This window comes from Schistocerca americana, chromosome 1, assembly GCF_021461395.2.
Source record: "Schistocerca americana isolate TAMUIC-IGC-003095 chromosome 1, iqSchAmer2.1, whole genome shotgun sequence".
Lineage (NCBI taxonomy): Eukaryota > Metazoa > Arthropoda > Insecta > Orthoptera > Acrididae > Schistocerca > Schistocerca americana.
Window position 1 is genome coordinate 562,916,644 of NC_060119.1, and position 15,203 is coordinate 562,931,846.

The 15,203-nt window shown below is 44.2% G+C and overlaps 1 protein-coding gene across 1 annotated transcript in view; it reads left to right on the forward strand.

The window, feature by feature from the left end:
- Positions 1 to 15,203, forward strand: part of LOC124606427 (midnolin homolog) — a 248,025-nt gene that overhangs the window by 208,973 nt on the left and 23,849 nt on the right. The window contains exon 4 of the mRNA XM_047138412.1: positions 821 to 1,270. Within this exon, the coding sequence (XP_046994368.1) occupies positions 821 to 1,270 (450 nt within the window). The remainder of the gene's footprint in view (positions 1 to 820; positions 1,271 to 15,203) is intronic.

The following is a 15,203-nucleotide window of genomic DNA, read 5'->3' on the forward strand; positions in this document are numbered from 1 at the left end:
GAAGGCAGAGTTTTAATTTGCCAGGAAATTTCGTATCAGCGCACACTCCGCTGCAAAGTGCACTATATGCAATCTAGACTGATATTTACCACAATTTGCTGTCGCTTATCCTCTTGAAGTACTTGGGATTGCAGTAGTGGCTTTCGTGCGCAATGAACTCCATATTATCTATACACTGGGAAATAAATGGGAAAATAGCTTTAGATTGGCTTCTGTTGACACCGGCACAGTGAAGAATTCAAACACGCCTCGGCGTAGCCGGCGTAGATCCAGCAACGACGCTTCGCAGAGAAAACTATTGCGCCATTAGACAGCAGTTGTTGCAAGGAGCCAGATGGGACAGATTTGTTTCGGTTGTTATTAAAGTCGCGCTCCGTTGACTGCGACAAGTTAAAGTTTCGCGTCATACAGGAGATCGGGCCCTATTTCCCGTCCCTCGTGGAGGGCTGTGGGTACATACGCCAAGCAAATCTTAAATTTTGCACATTATTATACATACCGAAGAAACTTCCCATCAATGCTATGGAAAAAAGGGAAATCCTGTGGTAAGCAAGAGACTTGTATTTATCGGGGATGCGTGGTCGCATACAGCAGTTGGTGGTGCCAGGTTCGCGACCGGCAGAAAGCCTACAAGTAAGCGACATGTTTAAACGTGTGTCGCGTAGTATATACTTTACTGAATCTACAGCGTACGCTACGTGGGAATTGAAGTGCCAGTTAAATTATTTTAACTCACGACCACCGATCTATGTATTTCTGCGCCCGGAAACGTGAGCAGAGAATCAGCCAGAGGTAAAAGTGAGGCGGTGTCTGTTGGCAGGTGAACGACTTCCTGTCCGGCAAGGCGCCACTGAACCTGACAATGCGCCTGGGCGACCACATGATGCTGATCCAGCTGCAGCTGTCGACGGTGACTCCGAGCGGCGGGCGGCGCTCCGGCGCGTCGCCGTCCACGTCGGGGGCGAGCAGCACGTCGCGGGTGGCGGCTCCCGCCGCCACCACCTCCAGCGCCGCCCCCGCGCCCGCCGCCTCCCGACACACCCACTCTCACGCCCCCGCTACTTCCTCCTCCGCCGCCGCCGCTAGCAAACCGTCGCCCTCGCCGTCGTCGTCCGCCGCCGCCCCCGAGATCTGCCGGTGCGACAGCTCGTCGTCCGCCTCCGGGCCCGCCTCCGCTGCCGCGGCCGCCGCCAGACCCACGCTCGACACCCGAGCCCTTGCCGAGGCGTCGCGCAATCTGACGCAGACGCTCAAGCAGCTCTCCTCAGAGGTAAGTCGCCTGCTACCCATGTCTATCTGTAGGCCGTACTTATCACATCGGAGGGGACTGACACAACTTCTTGATCCTACTTAACAAATCCGAAGGTCGTTGTCTACAAAAAATGAAATAATCGTATGCTATTGTTGGCCATGAGGCCCCATGCGGGGGAGTTCGGCCGCCGTATTTAGTCCTTTTTAGTTGACGCCACTTCGGCGACTTGCGAGTCAATGATGATGAAATGCTGGACACACAACAGTCATCTCGAGGCAGAGAGAAACAGACTCCAGACCACGAGCTGCGGACGTTGTCTGGAGAAAGTTTTAAAGCAGTGAAACACAATTCACAAAATAATTCGAAAATAACCCTTCTAAGATTAATTTCCGAGCCCCGTTAAGTTCGAAACTTTCGTCAATTATCAACATCGCCGTCGGTAGCTGAGTGCGTTTCCGAATCTCGCTACTAGCAGCATGTTTCTTACATTTAAATTACGTTCTTACTACCAAGTAGAAGTGATGATAAATATTAAGTCATTTTTATACTACATATGTGGCGTTTGTTCCGTTGGACATGTCAGACAGAACACACTTGTATGGTATATCTGTAAGCAGAGTCTCACCGAAAGCATGCTCGGATAGCAGAATTCATTAAGGCGACCGCTAACGTAAGAAGAAAATCTGGGTTAGAGTCCTGGTTCGGCACAAATTTAGACTTTCACCTTTGTAATATTTCTGTGTGCATTTGCGGTTGACGTCGAGATCTCCCTTGAAATCATTTTTAATAAAGTTTTTTAGTTGCTAGTCGTAAGAAACCACGTTATAATCAGACGCGCAAAATGCCGTAGTGTTAAACGAAAAGGCATATTCATCAACAGTACAAAAGCTTCTATGCAAAAAGCATTTTATTTTCTATTTGATGCTTCGCAATTTGTTGCGAATTTTAATTGTGAATTCTAAGATCTTCGTGTGATTCATAATTAAAAATAAAATGTCACTTCTAATAAATTATCGTGATTCTATGTTGACATTTGTTAATAAGTATCTGATTTAACTATTATAAAAAGTTGCTGCTAGCTAGATTCCAACCAGCGACTGTGTTTCAGTATTTCCCGCTATGGACTCGGCTGCCAGTGATCCTATTAATTCGTTAAAATTATTTTGTAATCAACATCGCTCAGAAGTCCTCTAATCTTAAGGATACAGGGTACTTTTTCGCCTCAATATCATGTAAAAATCAACACTTATCTTTCAGGCACTGGTTATGTGTGTGTTTCACAGATCTTTTGTTGATATCCGATAATGCAGCACACTTTGTAAACAAATTTGGAAGTATTTTGAATGTTCTTGAACATTCTTAGGGTTATTCAAAAATTAGAGAAACTTATGCAATTTATTTTCCAAAATGCTTCCTCAAGTTGAGGTACCATTTGATCCAATGTTACACATTTCAAGGAGACCAAATTTTTACCAGATATGCATGACATGATGACCTAGGTAGTAGACCTATTTAATTCCACGTATTATGTATATTAGGATACAAAATCACATCTTACATTGTAAGTTTTGTGATTTTTTTCCCAATAAAAATGTTACTTTCCTATAATTTAGTTGATCTGTAACAAAGCTTAGGTCTACGGCATAAGTACGAACTAGTGCAAGTTACAGAAAAAAATTGGAGCAATGCTTTATACACTTTCGGAAGTATTTGTATCTGAATTCTGAAAAATGCACCTTGTGGGGAAATTGCGGATGAAGTTTTTGCGGATGAAGATCAGTCTAATTACACTGTGCCTCAGTACATTCCTGAAACATGGTCTTCATCCTGCATCATTTCTTAATCTTCAAGCTTCCTCTTCGCATACCTTTTAGCACTTCTTGCTGCTTTGGTAACTTGAAGAGTGTCTTTCAGCTTCATCCACCCGTTGTCACAAGCAAGCAATTGATCTTCCATATTAGAGCCACATTTTATGCCTATAATACTCAGGACTTCCAACCTTCCTATCACTCCATCATCGAAACATATCACTGCATCTAGTACACTAACTTCTAATGTATTTAGTCCTACAAAAAGCATTCTTTGGTAATCTTTCCCATATGCAATGTCTGAAACTTTCATTTGTATTCTGAGTGCCCCCATGAAGACATTTACTAAGTAAAACAGGGTCACTTAGGTCTCTAAAAGTTGGTATTATTTCATTCATAATAGGTTCAGGAAGAGAATACCATCATAAGCATATTTGACCACTTTCTTCTGCTTTTTGGTAACCACTCCAAGAATCTGCTTCTTTAGGGCAAAGTCCGTGAACAGGGTGGTCATCTGTGGACAACTCTTGAATGTAGGTGGCCCATACAGCTTTTCTCATTGCTGTAACATCATTCAGAGGTGCAGTTCGTCTAATGGCCTGTTCATAATAACTCTGAAAGTGATCTATTTGTTTCTATCAATCTGCCTCGACCAGACAGATATTTTCCATCAGGTAGCAACTTTCATTTCTCTTCGTAGCTTTCGCAATGTAGCACCCATTCTCTTTTGCACATGTCCAAAACACTCCAGTTTCGTTACCAAGGTATCACCATAAACACTGAACTCGTTAATTTTATTGAAAGCTTGAGAGTCCCCATCGCCTAGGTACTTCCTATATCTTATTATAAACAGGCACCAACCTCTGAAATATTTTTAGAGCTCCATCTCACTCCATACCTCCACTGTAACCGTCATAATTCTTAGAACACTGATGTTCAATACGTCCTTCAGTGTTACCATGGCAGGTGTGGCAGTACTTAGATAAGCACTAAACATCAACTTTTCCATTCTCCAGAGAAGTAGCAGTTAAAACACCATTCAAGGAACGATATCCTCCACGTTGCCATGTCCCATGAAGTGCAACAGCAATGTCCCTTGTTCCATTAATATTTACAGGTTCTTCTACTGCACGTTTCATGTCTGCTTTAGACACAACTGTCAAAGCAACTAAAAGTACTTTTATGTACTTGCTGAATCTACTGGGAGGAGTTACATCCCTCAAACAACAAAACGTTTGAGCAGCCTTTCTCCTTTTTCTATTGCACGCATTGCATACTCGAACTTAAAATTCACATCATATGAATTATGCACAATGTTCGAAGACATTTTCGAGGTAGATTTATTGCAGGATCTACACAGAACAACTAATTTTGACGCAAAACCCTTCCTGCTACTTTATTTCCAGTCTGTCTACACCATAAACTGTGTGACTGGATTAAAAAGTGTCTAGCAAACAGGATACAGCATGTCATTCTCAAAGGAGAAAAACGTATAGAAATAACCTAGGGCGTGGTCCCAATGGAGTGTTACAGGACTACTTTTCATATTGTGTATAGAAATATAGTGTATAACGTCAGCAGATGATGCTGTCAGCGTTGCATCCGTAGAAGTAGTAATGCTAGAAACTTATAGCGAAGTGCAGGAATACCCGCAGAAGATAGACGCCTGACGTAGTTTGTGGTAGTTGACCCTCTGCATAAACAAAGGCCGGTTGTATGATTACATGACGACAGAACAATTACTGGAAGCAGTCACATCCGTAAGTATTTTATGAAGTATGCGTACGGGGCGATGTGAAATGCAACGATTACTGATTCATAGGAAGAATCCTCAGGAAGTTTAGTCCAACGAACAAAACAGGTAGCTTACAAAATTCTCATTCCACCAATGCTTTAATATTACTCGTCAGCTTGGGATCCATACCAGATAGCATTAATAGAAAGAAAGAGAAGATCCTAAATTGAGCAGAAAGTTCCTGAATACGTTCATTTAGTAAGCCCGGAATCGTCATGGAGACACTCGCCCACCTGCAGTGGCAGACGCTCCAAGAGGCATTCTGCAACTTGATGTGGTTTATAAATAAAAATCAGATCAGACATGCCTAGAAGGCTGAACAAATATACTGATGTCTTCTGCGAATGTCTTGCTTAAAGACCATGAAAGTAAAATTAGATATATTTGAACTCCCACAGAGGCTTACCAGCTAGCGTTCTTCCTGCGGACCATTCGCGATTGCAACCGGAGAAGAGAAAGTACAGGTGCGTTTACACGTGTACGCCTTCCGCCTGGCCGCCGTGCGACTGCTTGCCTCACGCGCAAGTAGACACACTCTTGTAGCTGCGTGCGACTGATGCCATTTACACCTGTGTTCACGGTAGACTCATCTACTTCAGTGTGGGACAAGCAACAGCCGCAAGGCGCACAGGTGTGAACGCACCTTAACAATGGTACGCATCGTACCCTCCCACACAGCGGGAGTAGAGGTGTAGATGTAGACATGTGCTGGCTGCCACAGTAAATGCATATTTTGTGAATTACGATAGTGAAGTAGGAAAACAGTGCACAAATAGAGATTTCGAGGTGGAAAAACTTCGATATTCACACATGAAACCAATAAATTACGGCACAGTGCCGGCTACCGCCTGATAACCGCTTGAGTGATTCAGAGTATCAGTATGTATGTAGATGTATTGTGTGGTGCATAAGTTCGTAGCGCTTTCGTTTTACAGTTTGGTATTGCGGTAGCTATGGGTTTATTTATCGATTGTAACTTTTTATTTGTAGTACAGTGTTGCTGTTTGAGTGTCATTTTGAGAAAGAGAGTGGAGCTGTGGACGCTAAAAAAATGGTGTGCCAAGTGGAAAAATAGTGTTTCCGACATATTCTTCTGTTGGAATTGAAGGGTGACAGCAGCGGAGGTAGCCAGGAACATTTGCATTGTGTATGGGGGATAATGCCATTGGACAGAACATGGCAAGAAAATTTTCTCGTTTTAAAAAGGATCGATTTGACGTGAGTGACTCTACACGTTCAGGAAGAAGTTTGGGGTTCGAAGAAGATCCTTTAAATGCATTAATTCACGCTGATCCACGTTAGGGTACTTGAGAGCTGGCAGATGTGATAAACTGTGATCATTTCAGCATCGTGAGACACTTGCACGCAATGGGAAGGTTCAAAAATCGCGTTTATGGGTAACGAACGGTCTAAGCCAAAATCACAAAAATCAGCAGAATGCCATATGTGCTTCTCGGCTTGCTCATCGGCAGCTGGCTCGTGAACAACAGACCATTCCTATCTTCTATCGTTACTGGTGGCGAGGAATGGTGTCTTTATGCAAAAACCAGAAAAAGAAATGTCTGAGACCAAAGCAATCCCCCATCTAAAAGACCTGCGCGCATCCATTAGGGATGTTATACATCTGGTGGAATAATAATTGTGGTGTACAACGAACTGTTTTCCCGAAGTGTGACAATCACTGCTGATACTTTGTCAGCTACTGAGACGTCTTGCAGATGCAGTCAAAGAACGGCGACAAGGAATACTGTGTGAACTGATGCTGCCCCACGATTCTGCCACACTGACACACTATAGAAGAGTTAGGTTGGAAAGTCGTTCCGCACACTCACTATTCACCTGATCCTGCGTCCTCCGATTTTCGTCGTTCCCGCTCTCTATCGAACAACCTTCAAGGAACTTATTTTCTGGATGAAAGTGCGATCTGAATATGGCTCGACGAGTTCTTCGCTCCAAAACCTCGTGGTTTCTACAGTCGCGGAATCGAAAAGCGTCCCCAGCGTTGGCAGACTGTTGTAAGATAGTGAAGGACAACACATTATTGGTATCTGAACTATGTTGTTTTCTATCCGTTTATTGAATTTGCGAACTTACGCACCATCCCAGTAGCTGCCAAAGTTCCTTGGTGGCGTTGAGCGCGTGCCGGCTGCGGAGGGTCACGTGCAGCTGCGGCCGCCGCGGTCCCGCTTTCCAGGGGAGGCGGCCCCGGCTGCGCTCTGGAAAGCCGCACTGCGCTGCTGTACTTATCACCGGGTGAGAAATCGCCCGCCGATAGGCGCCGCTCCCTGCGCGGCGAAAGTGTATTAGGAGGCGCTGGCGCTAGCCCGCTGCTTTCCCTGTCGTTGCGCAGGGGTCGCGCCTCTTACTTCCTTTGCCACCGTCCTACCTCCGTTTCCTTATGCGCAGGCAAACTAAGACGACGAACCGAAAAGTCGCATCTGCAACAGACTTTTGTTCGCCAGGCAACACGCTGTAGCCTACATTATCTTCACTTCGCGAGCCACTCTGCAGTGCCTGGCCAGGTGTTCTGAGTACAATACTAGCAATTTTCTCTCCTGTTGCCGACGTTATACTGTAGATTTCCTGTAACAGCGTACGTCAACCATTTCAACGGACGGAGAAATGCCACAGCATACCACCTCAAATAGGACAGTGCATAGTACACAGCACTAGTGCAAGAAACAACTTTGAAGTTAATGATGTAATTTTATGCCAATGAACACGTACTGCCTGTCACCTTAGTCTCTGATGTCCACGAGCACATAAAATTGTTTGTAGGGAAAACGGATGTTCGACTTCGGTTTATAGAGAAAATTTTAGGAAATTGTAGGTAATCAATAGAGGAGACGCGTTCTTGGGTACTGCTAGAGTGTTTGGGTTCCATAACAAGTCGGATTAAAGGAAAAATAGAAGGAATTCAGAGGCATGTTGCAAGATTGATTAATTGTAGGTTCCATAGAGGGGTATTAGGGAGATGATGCGTGATGGGAATCCCTGGAGAGAATACGGTCTTTCCTTGAAACACTTAGAGAAAAAAAAAATTCGAGAACCGGCATTTGAAGCTGACTGGATAAAAATTCTACTGCCGCAATAACAAATTTCACGTAAGGGTACAGGGACATTCTGCGATGATCCATATGGTGGAGTGCGGATGTAGACAAGAGTAAAAAGCAGCAGCATAGTACTCGCCCTGTGTTACTCGAAAATTTCATGACGAACTTCCATCTTCCAAAGATTTCATTCTAATTTCCCCGAGCATTTATATTAGTTTCGTGTGGGATATACCGATCTATAAAGATCCTAGGAACGCATTTCTGCATTCGGTCTATGCCTGCTGCCAGGCGTAATTTAAAATTGTCTACATAGAACTAACAGGGGAATACAGAACGTATACATAAAACGGAAGCGAGTTTCTCTCATGGAAGAGCGTCGCAGAGTTACTGAGAAACCTTATCTGACAGAAGCAAGAAGGTAAATGCCAAGTATGTGGCTAAAGTTTAAAGAACTAGTATTACGTGAGCAGGTAGGAATATTTACAGCTCTCGTAAGGACAGCAAGAACAGGATTTCACTAATTATATTGCGCACAGAGGCGTATAACCAGTGTTTCCTCCCCCGTTCCGTACAGGAATGGTCTGTGAAGAAACTCAACAACAGGATACAGTCGAAGTACTCCCTGCCATGCACTCCAGTGGTGTAGAGTCTGGAGGCGTTGATCATCTAAGAAGTACCGCCAACCTTTCATCATGTTAGGTCACCTATGTGTTCCGTAAATGGATATTAATTCGCGGTATCTTCAGTGGCTACCGGTTTTTGTCAGCTGGATAACTAAATATGCGTAGGTCCGATAGTTCCGTGGTAGCCTTAGATTGGCAGGTTACCTTTTCTGCTTGGAACACAGTGCTTTGAGTTCGGTTTGCGAAACGCACGATTGGCCAGGCGATGGTGGCAAGAATGTCTTCCGCGACTGGCGTGTTAGTTTCCTTGCGTCGCAGAGTAAGCCTCGTCGGCTTTCTCCTGCCGAGAAAGCGGAGAGCGGGGGCGCGCTGCAGACACTCCACCAAAAAAAAGGTCCGCTGGTTTCTAAAGTACGGCCTGTCTCTGCGGCGGATACCATAGCTTCCACCATTCCGTCGACTCAGCTGTTAACGAACCATACAACAATTCTACAGAGAATGCAGTAGGCCTTTGTCTCTTCCGGCATCCCTTATCGGCTCAGCCGTAACGGGAAAACATGAAACAGTTTTTCAGAAAAATCATAACATGACTACCCAGTGAACAAAACATTAATTTTTTATCCTGTCCTGTTTTTGCGTCTCATTTTTCTGCAGGTGCAGTTACCCAGGTAACACATCTTGTACAATATGCTGCCTTCCGCGACGGTAGTGAGTTTTATTTAGACGTTATTTAGTCCTTATTTGGACCATAAACGTTTCGTTTTGTTCCAGAGCATCTTCAGTGGTCACTGCAATAATTTGGTTTAGTCACAAATCAGTCTGTCAAGATAGTAAGCAATTCCCGTGTTTTACGTTACTACTATTAAACAGTAGTAAATTAAAATTATTACTGCTGGGTTTTACCTCTTGCTTCTTTCCTAATGTTCTTCCATACGTAGGTGCTCAAATTTTATGACATTTCGCTTCACTGATGCGCGCTTTTCTTGTGTAGATGCACTTGCAACGTTGCAACAAAGTACACGAGGTGGAAGTGTCTACACAACGTGAAAGCTAAAAAAGTATAGTGTGTCAGTGAAGTGCCGTCACTTAAAAAACAGAGCACCTGTGTGTGGAATAATATTTAGAACGAAGTAGGAAGCAAAAGATCGTGATCATAATAGCAACTTAAAACGCATGTTGTCTAAATACTTTTTCTACACTCGCAAAAGGCAGTAACTACTCTTCGTGATTCTCTGGTCGGGTCTGCTGCCGGACCATACAATGATAGTGACCAAATTATCTGAGCAGTCCACCTGGCCACCATCTTCAGGTGAACACACGGAACTCAGACTGAAAGGCGAGATGTAACAAACCTTAAGATAGCGGCCAGGTGGCTCGCTGTAATATTGTAAAGATTGTGTGATCCGCCTGCAGACATGACAAGAATATTGTCGCTTTAATATACAATACTACGTAGTCACAATAATTTTCATAGTCTTTAAAGCATTCCCCGCCCGAATAAACTAGTACTAAACATACTTTCATCTCTTAATTTCTGTGGCTGTCAGCAGTTGCTTCAGTTATTAAATTGGGCCTGGCGATATAGTACTAACGCGCGTGGAATTAGAAATGTTGCAGGATCGAATCGTTATTAAACCACGGAAGTTTCTTTAGTCTGTCTTCACCTCTGTGATGTATGTGAAGATTCGCCAGAAACACGTGGTTCCGTTTCCACGTTCAACTGTGGGTTTAAGGGTGTAAGTTAGGAACATGTAAGTTGCCGAAGTGGTGTCCAATTGAAAGACTTGGACCAGGCCATTAAGCGAGACGAAATTATATAGAGTTATTAAACTTAGTCCAAATCCGTCTGATAAGTGAACCAACAATACGCATATCGTCGTTTTCGTGTAGAACTTCATCATTGGCTGCATTTTCGTCTAAAAAAGCTGGCAACATTACACAAACTTTCTTTTTTCTTAGAGAGAACTTCAGTGTTAGAGGTGCAATATTCGCCGCTCTTTACGTGAAGTGTTAGTATTGTCCAGCTCAAATTGAAACTAGGTCAAATAATCAGTGCCAAACGCAGGAAAACCTGAAAAATGTGCGAGTCGACGACACTTCCGTGTGTAAGAAATGAGACAAAAGCGCTGACACTAGCGAAACACATGACAAAGAAGTAAAGTATTTTGTAGTAGATCGAAAGACTAAATTCAAATACCAGTAATTGGCTTAATAAGACATTGAGTAACTGACTAGGAAACGGGAAGGTCCATTCGCTGTTTAAAAAGAATTTTTTTTAACCTGCAGTCAACGTCGTAGGGCGCGGAACGCAATCTTGGATTGGTGAAAGAAATTGTCCGTGTTCTTTTCGAGGGATAATAGCATTTTTTTTCCTTCAGCGTGTTTGGAAAACGTTGGTAAACTTAAACATAAGAGGCCCAGATGGGGATTAAAATCGCCATCCCAACCTAAGGTAGGTCCGATGTCCCAACAACTAAGCCACCTCAATGTATTTTTCATGTTAAAGGAAATAAACGCCGGCCTTTGTGGCCGCGCGGTTGTACGCGCTTCAGTCTGGAACTGCGCGACCGCTACGGTCGCAGGTTCGAATCCTGCCTCGGGCATTGGTGTGTGTGTGTGTGTGTGTGTGTGTGTGTGTGTGTGTGTGTGTGTGATTTCCTTAGGTTAGTTAGGTTTAAGTACTTCTAAGTTCTAGTGGACTAATGACCTCAGAAGTTAAGTCCCATTGTGCTCGGAGCCATTTGAACCTTTTTTCTTTTTTTTTAGAAATAAACTAGCAAGCAACCACACCCATGTCTAATTGATAGTAAAGATTTCACGTATAAAATGTTTATCTATAGTGGCAGCATGTTACTTTTCGATGACATACCTACTTACCTTACGATGAAAATTATCTAGAAATTTTGTCGAAAGAATAATACTGTCAAACTGCTGACAAACCGGAAATTGTAATCCACATATTCGCAACGGCTAAGTGTACGGGGCTTCAGTCATTAACTGACAGTCATGCAGCCACACTGACGGTGGATCCGTGGAAAAGAAACATGAATGTTCGTGGCAGTCCCGAAGGTGGACCACTGCTGCTAGGCAAAAGGTAGCCTTCTCTCATTTTCCAGGAAGTTTGCTTCGTAGAACGTGCAGACGCTGATTCCCTTAAGGAACAATTGTAGCCACCAATCCGGAACGAACTAAAGACTGGCTTGGAATCTCATTGATTGGAGCAGAAGTGTCTTCAGTGATTAGTCCTGCTTCGAATAGAGCCCCAACGACTAGCGAAGACGTGTCTGGAGATACCGCGGACAGTGGTGGGATACCAACCTGATAGTCGCTCGCCATACGGCCCGACCGCCAGAAGTCTGGGGATGCTATTTCATTTCGAAGAAAAATCCCTGTAGTTGTCATTCGCGGCACCATTACGGCACAGCGTTAAGTCGACGCTATTCCGCGTCCCGTTTTGTTGCCCTCCATGGCAAGCCGTCCTGAGTTACACTTCAGCAAGATAATATCCGCACGCACACGACGAGAGTTTCTAATGTTTGTCTCCGTGCTTCCCAAAACCTACCTTGGCCGGAAATATTTCCGTATCTCCCTCCAGTTGGAAACGTTTGGACCATAGTAGTCGGGGCCCTCCGACCAGAAAAGAATTTTGACGCTGTAACTCGCCAACTGGACATAATTTAGCTTGATATCCATTAGGACGACATCCAACAACTCTTACCAGTGCCAAGCCGAACTACTGCTTGCACAAAGACTAGAGGTGGATCAAAGCATTATTTGCTCAATTTGTGAAGCTATTTCTCTGCGTCTCGCTGAGGGATAAATGGTTAAGTGAAGCACTCATACAAAAGGTTCAAAATCACTAACCCAGGCTTGCTGGTGCATCAAAGTAGCGGTCGCTTATTCAGGAACAGTTTCATGTAGGCTCCTGCTTTATGTTCGGTAATGTTCAAGACGGTGCGTGCACGTAAAATGGCCCGTACTTCCGCACCCGTGATAGTTGACGGTGGTAACTTCCTAGCCATACATTTACCACGTGCGTTGCCATCGCTTAACTGCGTGGCGCATCTTCAGCCAAGTGGGTCAGGGCAACCCATTTAATTTCGAAACTTGCTTTAAAGTTAGAGTTAAAATCTTTCCCACCTACTTCTGTTTCCGAAATCAGCGCTGTCGCTGGGCGCAGCAGTAAACATGGCAGGCGAGCCTCGTCGTGGAAGAGACTAAACAACGTACTGGCGTTTCGAGCGCGTGTGCGCGAGGCCATGCTTTAAAACTGGCATACTGTCATGTATGTTAGATATTGAGTGTTGTCGAGAGTGGTGGAGCGGGCGGGGTGTTGCCAATGGAAGGAGAAAACTCCGTTCCCGTGAGCAGACTAATGTGGGGACATGAGCCAGTTCTACCCGCCCGTCTCCCGTGTGGTCTCTACCTAAAATGGACGTCGAACTGCAGCAGTCACTGTGCCGGCGAAAGATGTTGATTGCGGCTACCGTGTTGTAGTTAGGCAAGAAATAGTGTCGCTTCTATGCGGAGAGGTTAAGATACTGCGTCCACATGTGTATATTGTACGCTCTCCATTGCAGAAGAACAAAACCTGGACTGCTTCAAAATTGGTGGAAAAAGTGACAGTTCTGCCAGGAAAGAGCACTGTTCTGTCCTTCGTGAACGATTTGCGCTCTCTCTCTCTCTCTCTCTCTCTCTCTCTCTCATATATGCCTGCTCTGCGATTCTTTACATCCACCATGTGCCCAGTTATCCTCTGAGGTTTAATACTTTTTCGCCATGACTCATTGCGGAATATTCATTTATTCCTTGAAAAAGTAGCTCTTTCGAAGGCGTCCTATAGTTTCTTCGCCATAGTTTATTTCCTACACCCATATAAAGCTGTGCTGAAAACGTAGCTTTCATTGAATATCTTCCTGTTCTCGAGGTCTATGCTTTTTGACTGTTTGCCTTGTACAATTATTACTACTTTAGCGCTACATTTATTCTTAACAATTACAGCCTATTACCGGGAAGCTAACGCGGGCTATACAACTTAAATTTTTGTGGTTAATAATGTATGTATTAACTATTCCTGGTACTTACTAAAAAATACAAATACTACTACTACTACTACTACCACCACCACCACCACCACCACCACCACCTTCCTCTACGAAACTGCAATAAAACCCACACAGTTGGCCACCTACTAATGCCACTGTTGGTAATCTTAACATTCTTCGTTGAAATATTCCGACTAATAAAACTGACTTGATAAGCTGCAATCTGAGCAGATATACTCGAACCATACGTGACAGCTGTTAGTATACACTAGTGGTATGTTCCGATTATTTTCAATGGGAGCCGCAGTTACCTACTTGTAATGGTTACAATTTTGTGAATCACGTTTGTAGCTTTTCTGCCTGCTTTCTCAGGCATGATACCCAGAATCGCGACGTTCAAGAATACTCGGTTATCTCGTTAGGGCCCTTATGATCGTTACGTCGTTTATTTTAGGATTCCGTGCTGGGTTTCCTTTCAGCAGGAGGTACGTAGTTTAGAGATACTAATGAAAATTTGACCCAAAGACAACTTTGCATGATCTTCCTTCACTCATCTCCCTGTGTAGATAGCAAAATTCGTCCAGCTCGTAGTCTGTTAATTATCTTCAGTATTAACTTCCATACATGTCTTAAAAAACACTGCTGACAATTCACAATTGTGCTAATTACGTAGCATGTAGTCGGTGGGACATGTGGAAGTTTGGGTCGGTCCAGGGAGATAAGCAAGAAATCCGGGTTAGAGTTACGGTTCAGCACCAATTCTGATACCACTATTGGGTAATAGATGTATACCTGAGACTGCTGGAACAGAGGAATTCGTTTTCAGCGAATTTCGACTTTACAGTATTTCTTGCATATCTGCTTATTACAACCATCAAGGTCGGTCTCTCTCTCTCTCTCTCTCTCTCTCTCTCTCTCTCTCTCTCTCTCTCTCTCTCTCTCTCTCTCTCTCTCTCTCTCTCTCTCTCTGGTCACGTTGATAGCACGTAGGAATTTCCGATTGCGCTGAATAGAGCCTCGTTAGTATCAGCTGCGGCAGTGGGCTGCAGGCCCCGTAAATACCGCGTCGTGGCAGTCTGTATCTGCTGAGGGCGGTACAGTACAGTACGTGTCGTGAGGTGAATGGCATTGTGCGTCCTGAAGGCTGCTACCTCACTTTTGTGCTGCTGCAGGTATGGGCAGGGACCACGGTCGTCCCAGCTACCTGGCAGCGTTTGTGTGCTACGGCAGTTTGTTTAGCTGTGTGTGACCATCAGCCCCGGCTACCTGCTGCGGCACAGGTTGATACTTCCGTCCACTTGTTGGAATGAAGCTTAGAGCCCTCACCATAACCCCCCCCCCCCCCTCCCACCCCACCAGCAAAACACGCACATGCACAATTTTTTCCAGGTAACATGGCTGCTGTGACATGCTGAAGGCTCATTCTTATGTTACGTTAAGTACATTGTAACAGGAGGTTTGTAAATACCTAAATCAGCAGAGATGAAGTTTCAGAGAAATGCTATACAATTTGACCAAAGAGGGCAAAACAAAACGCTGTTTTTTTGCACTTTGACTTTTTGGAACAAGACTGTGTTGTGGACGTCTTTGCACAACGAAAAGAAATATAAATGTGAATGTCTCCAGT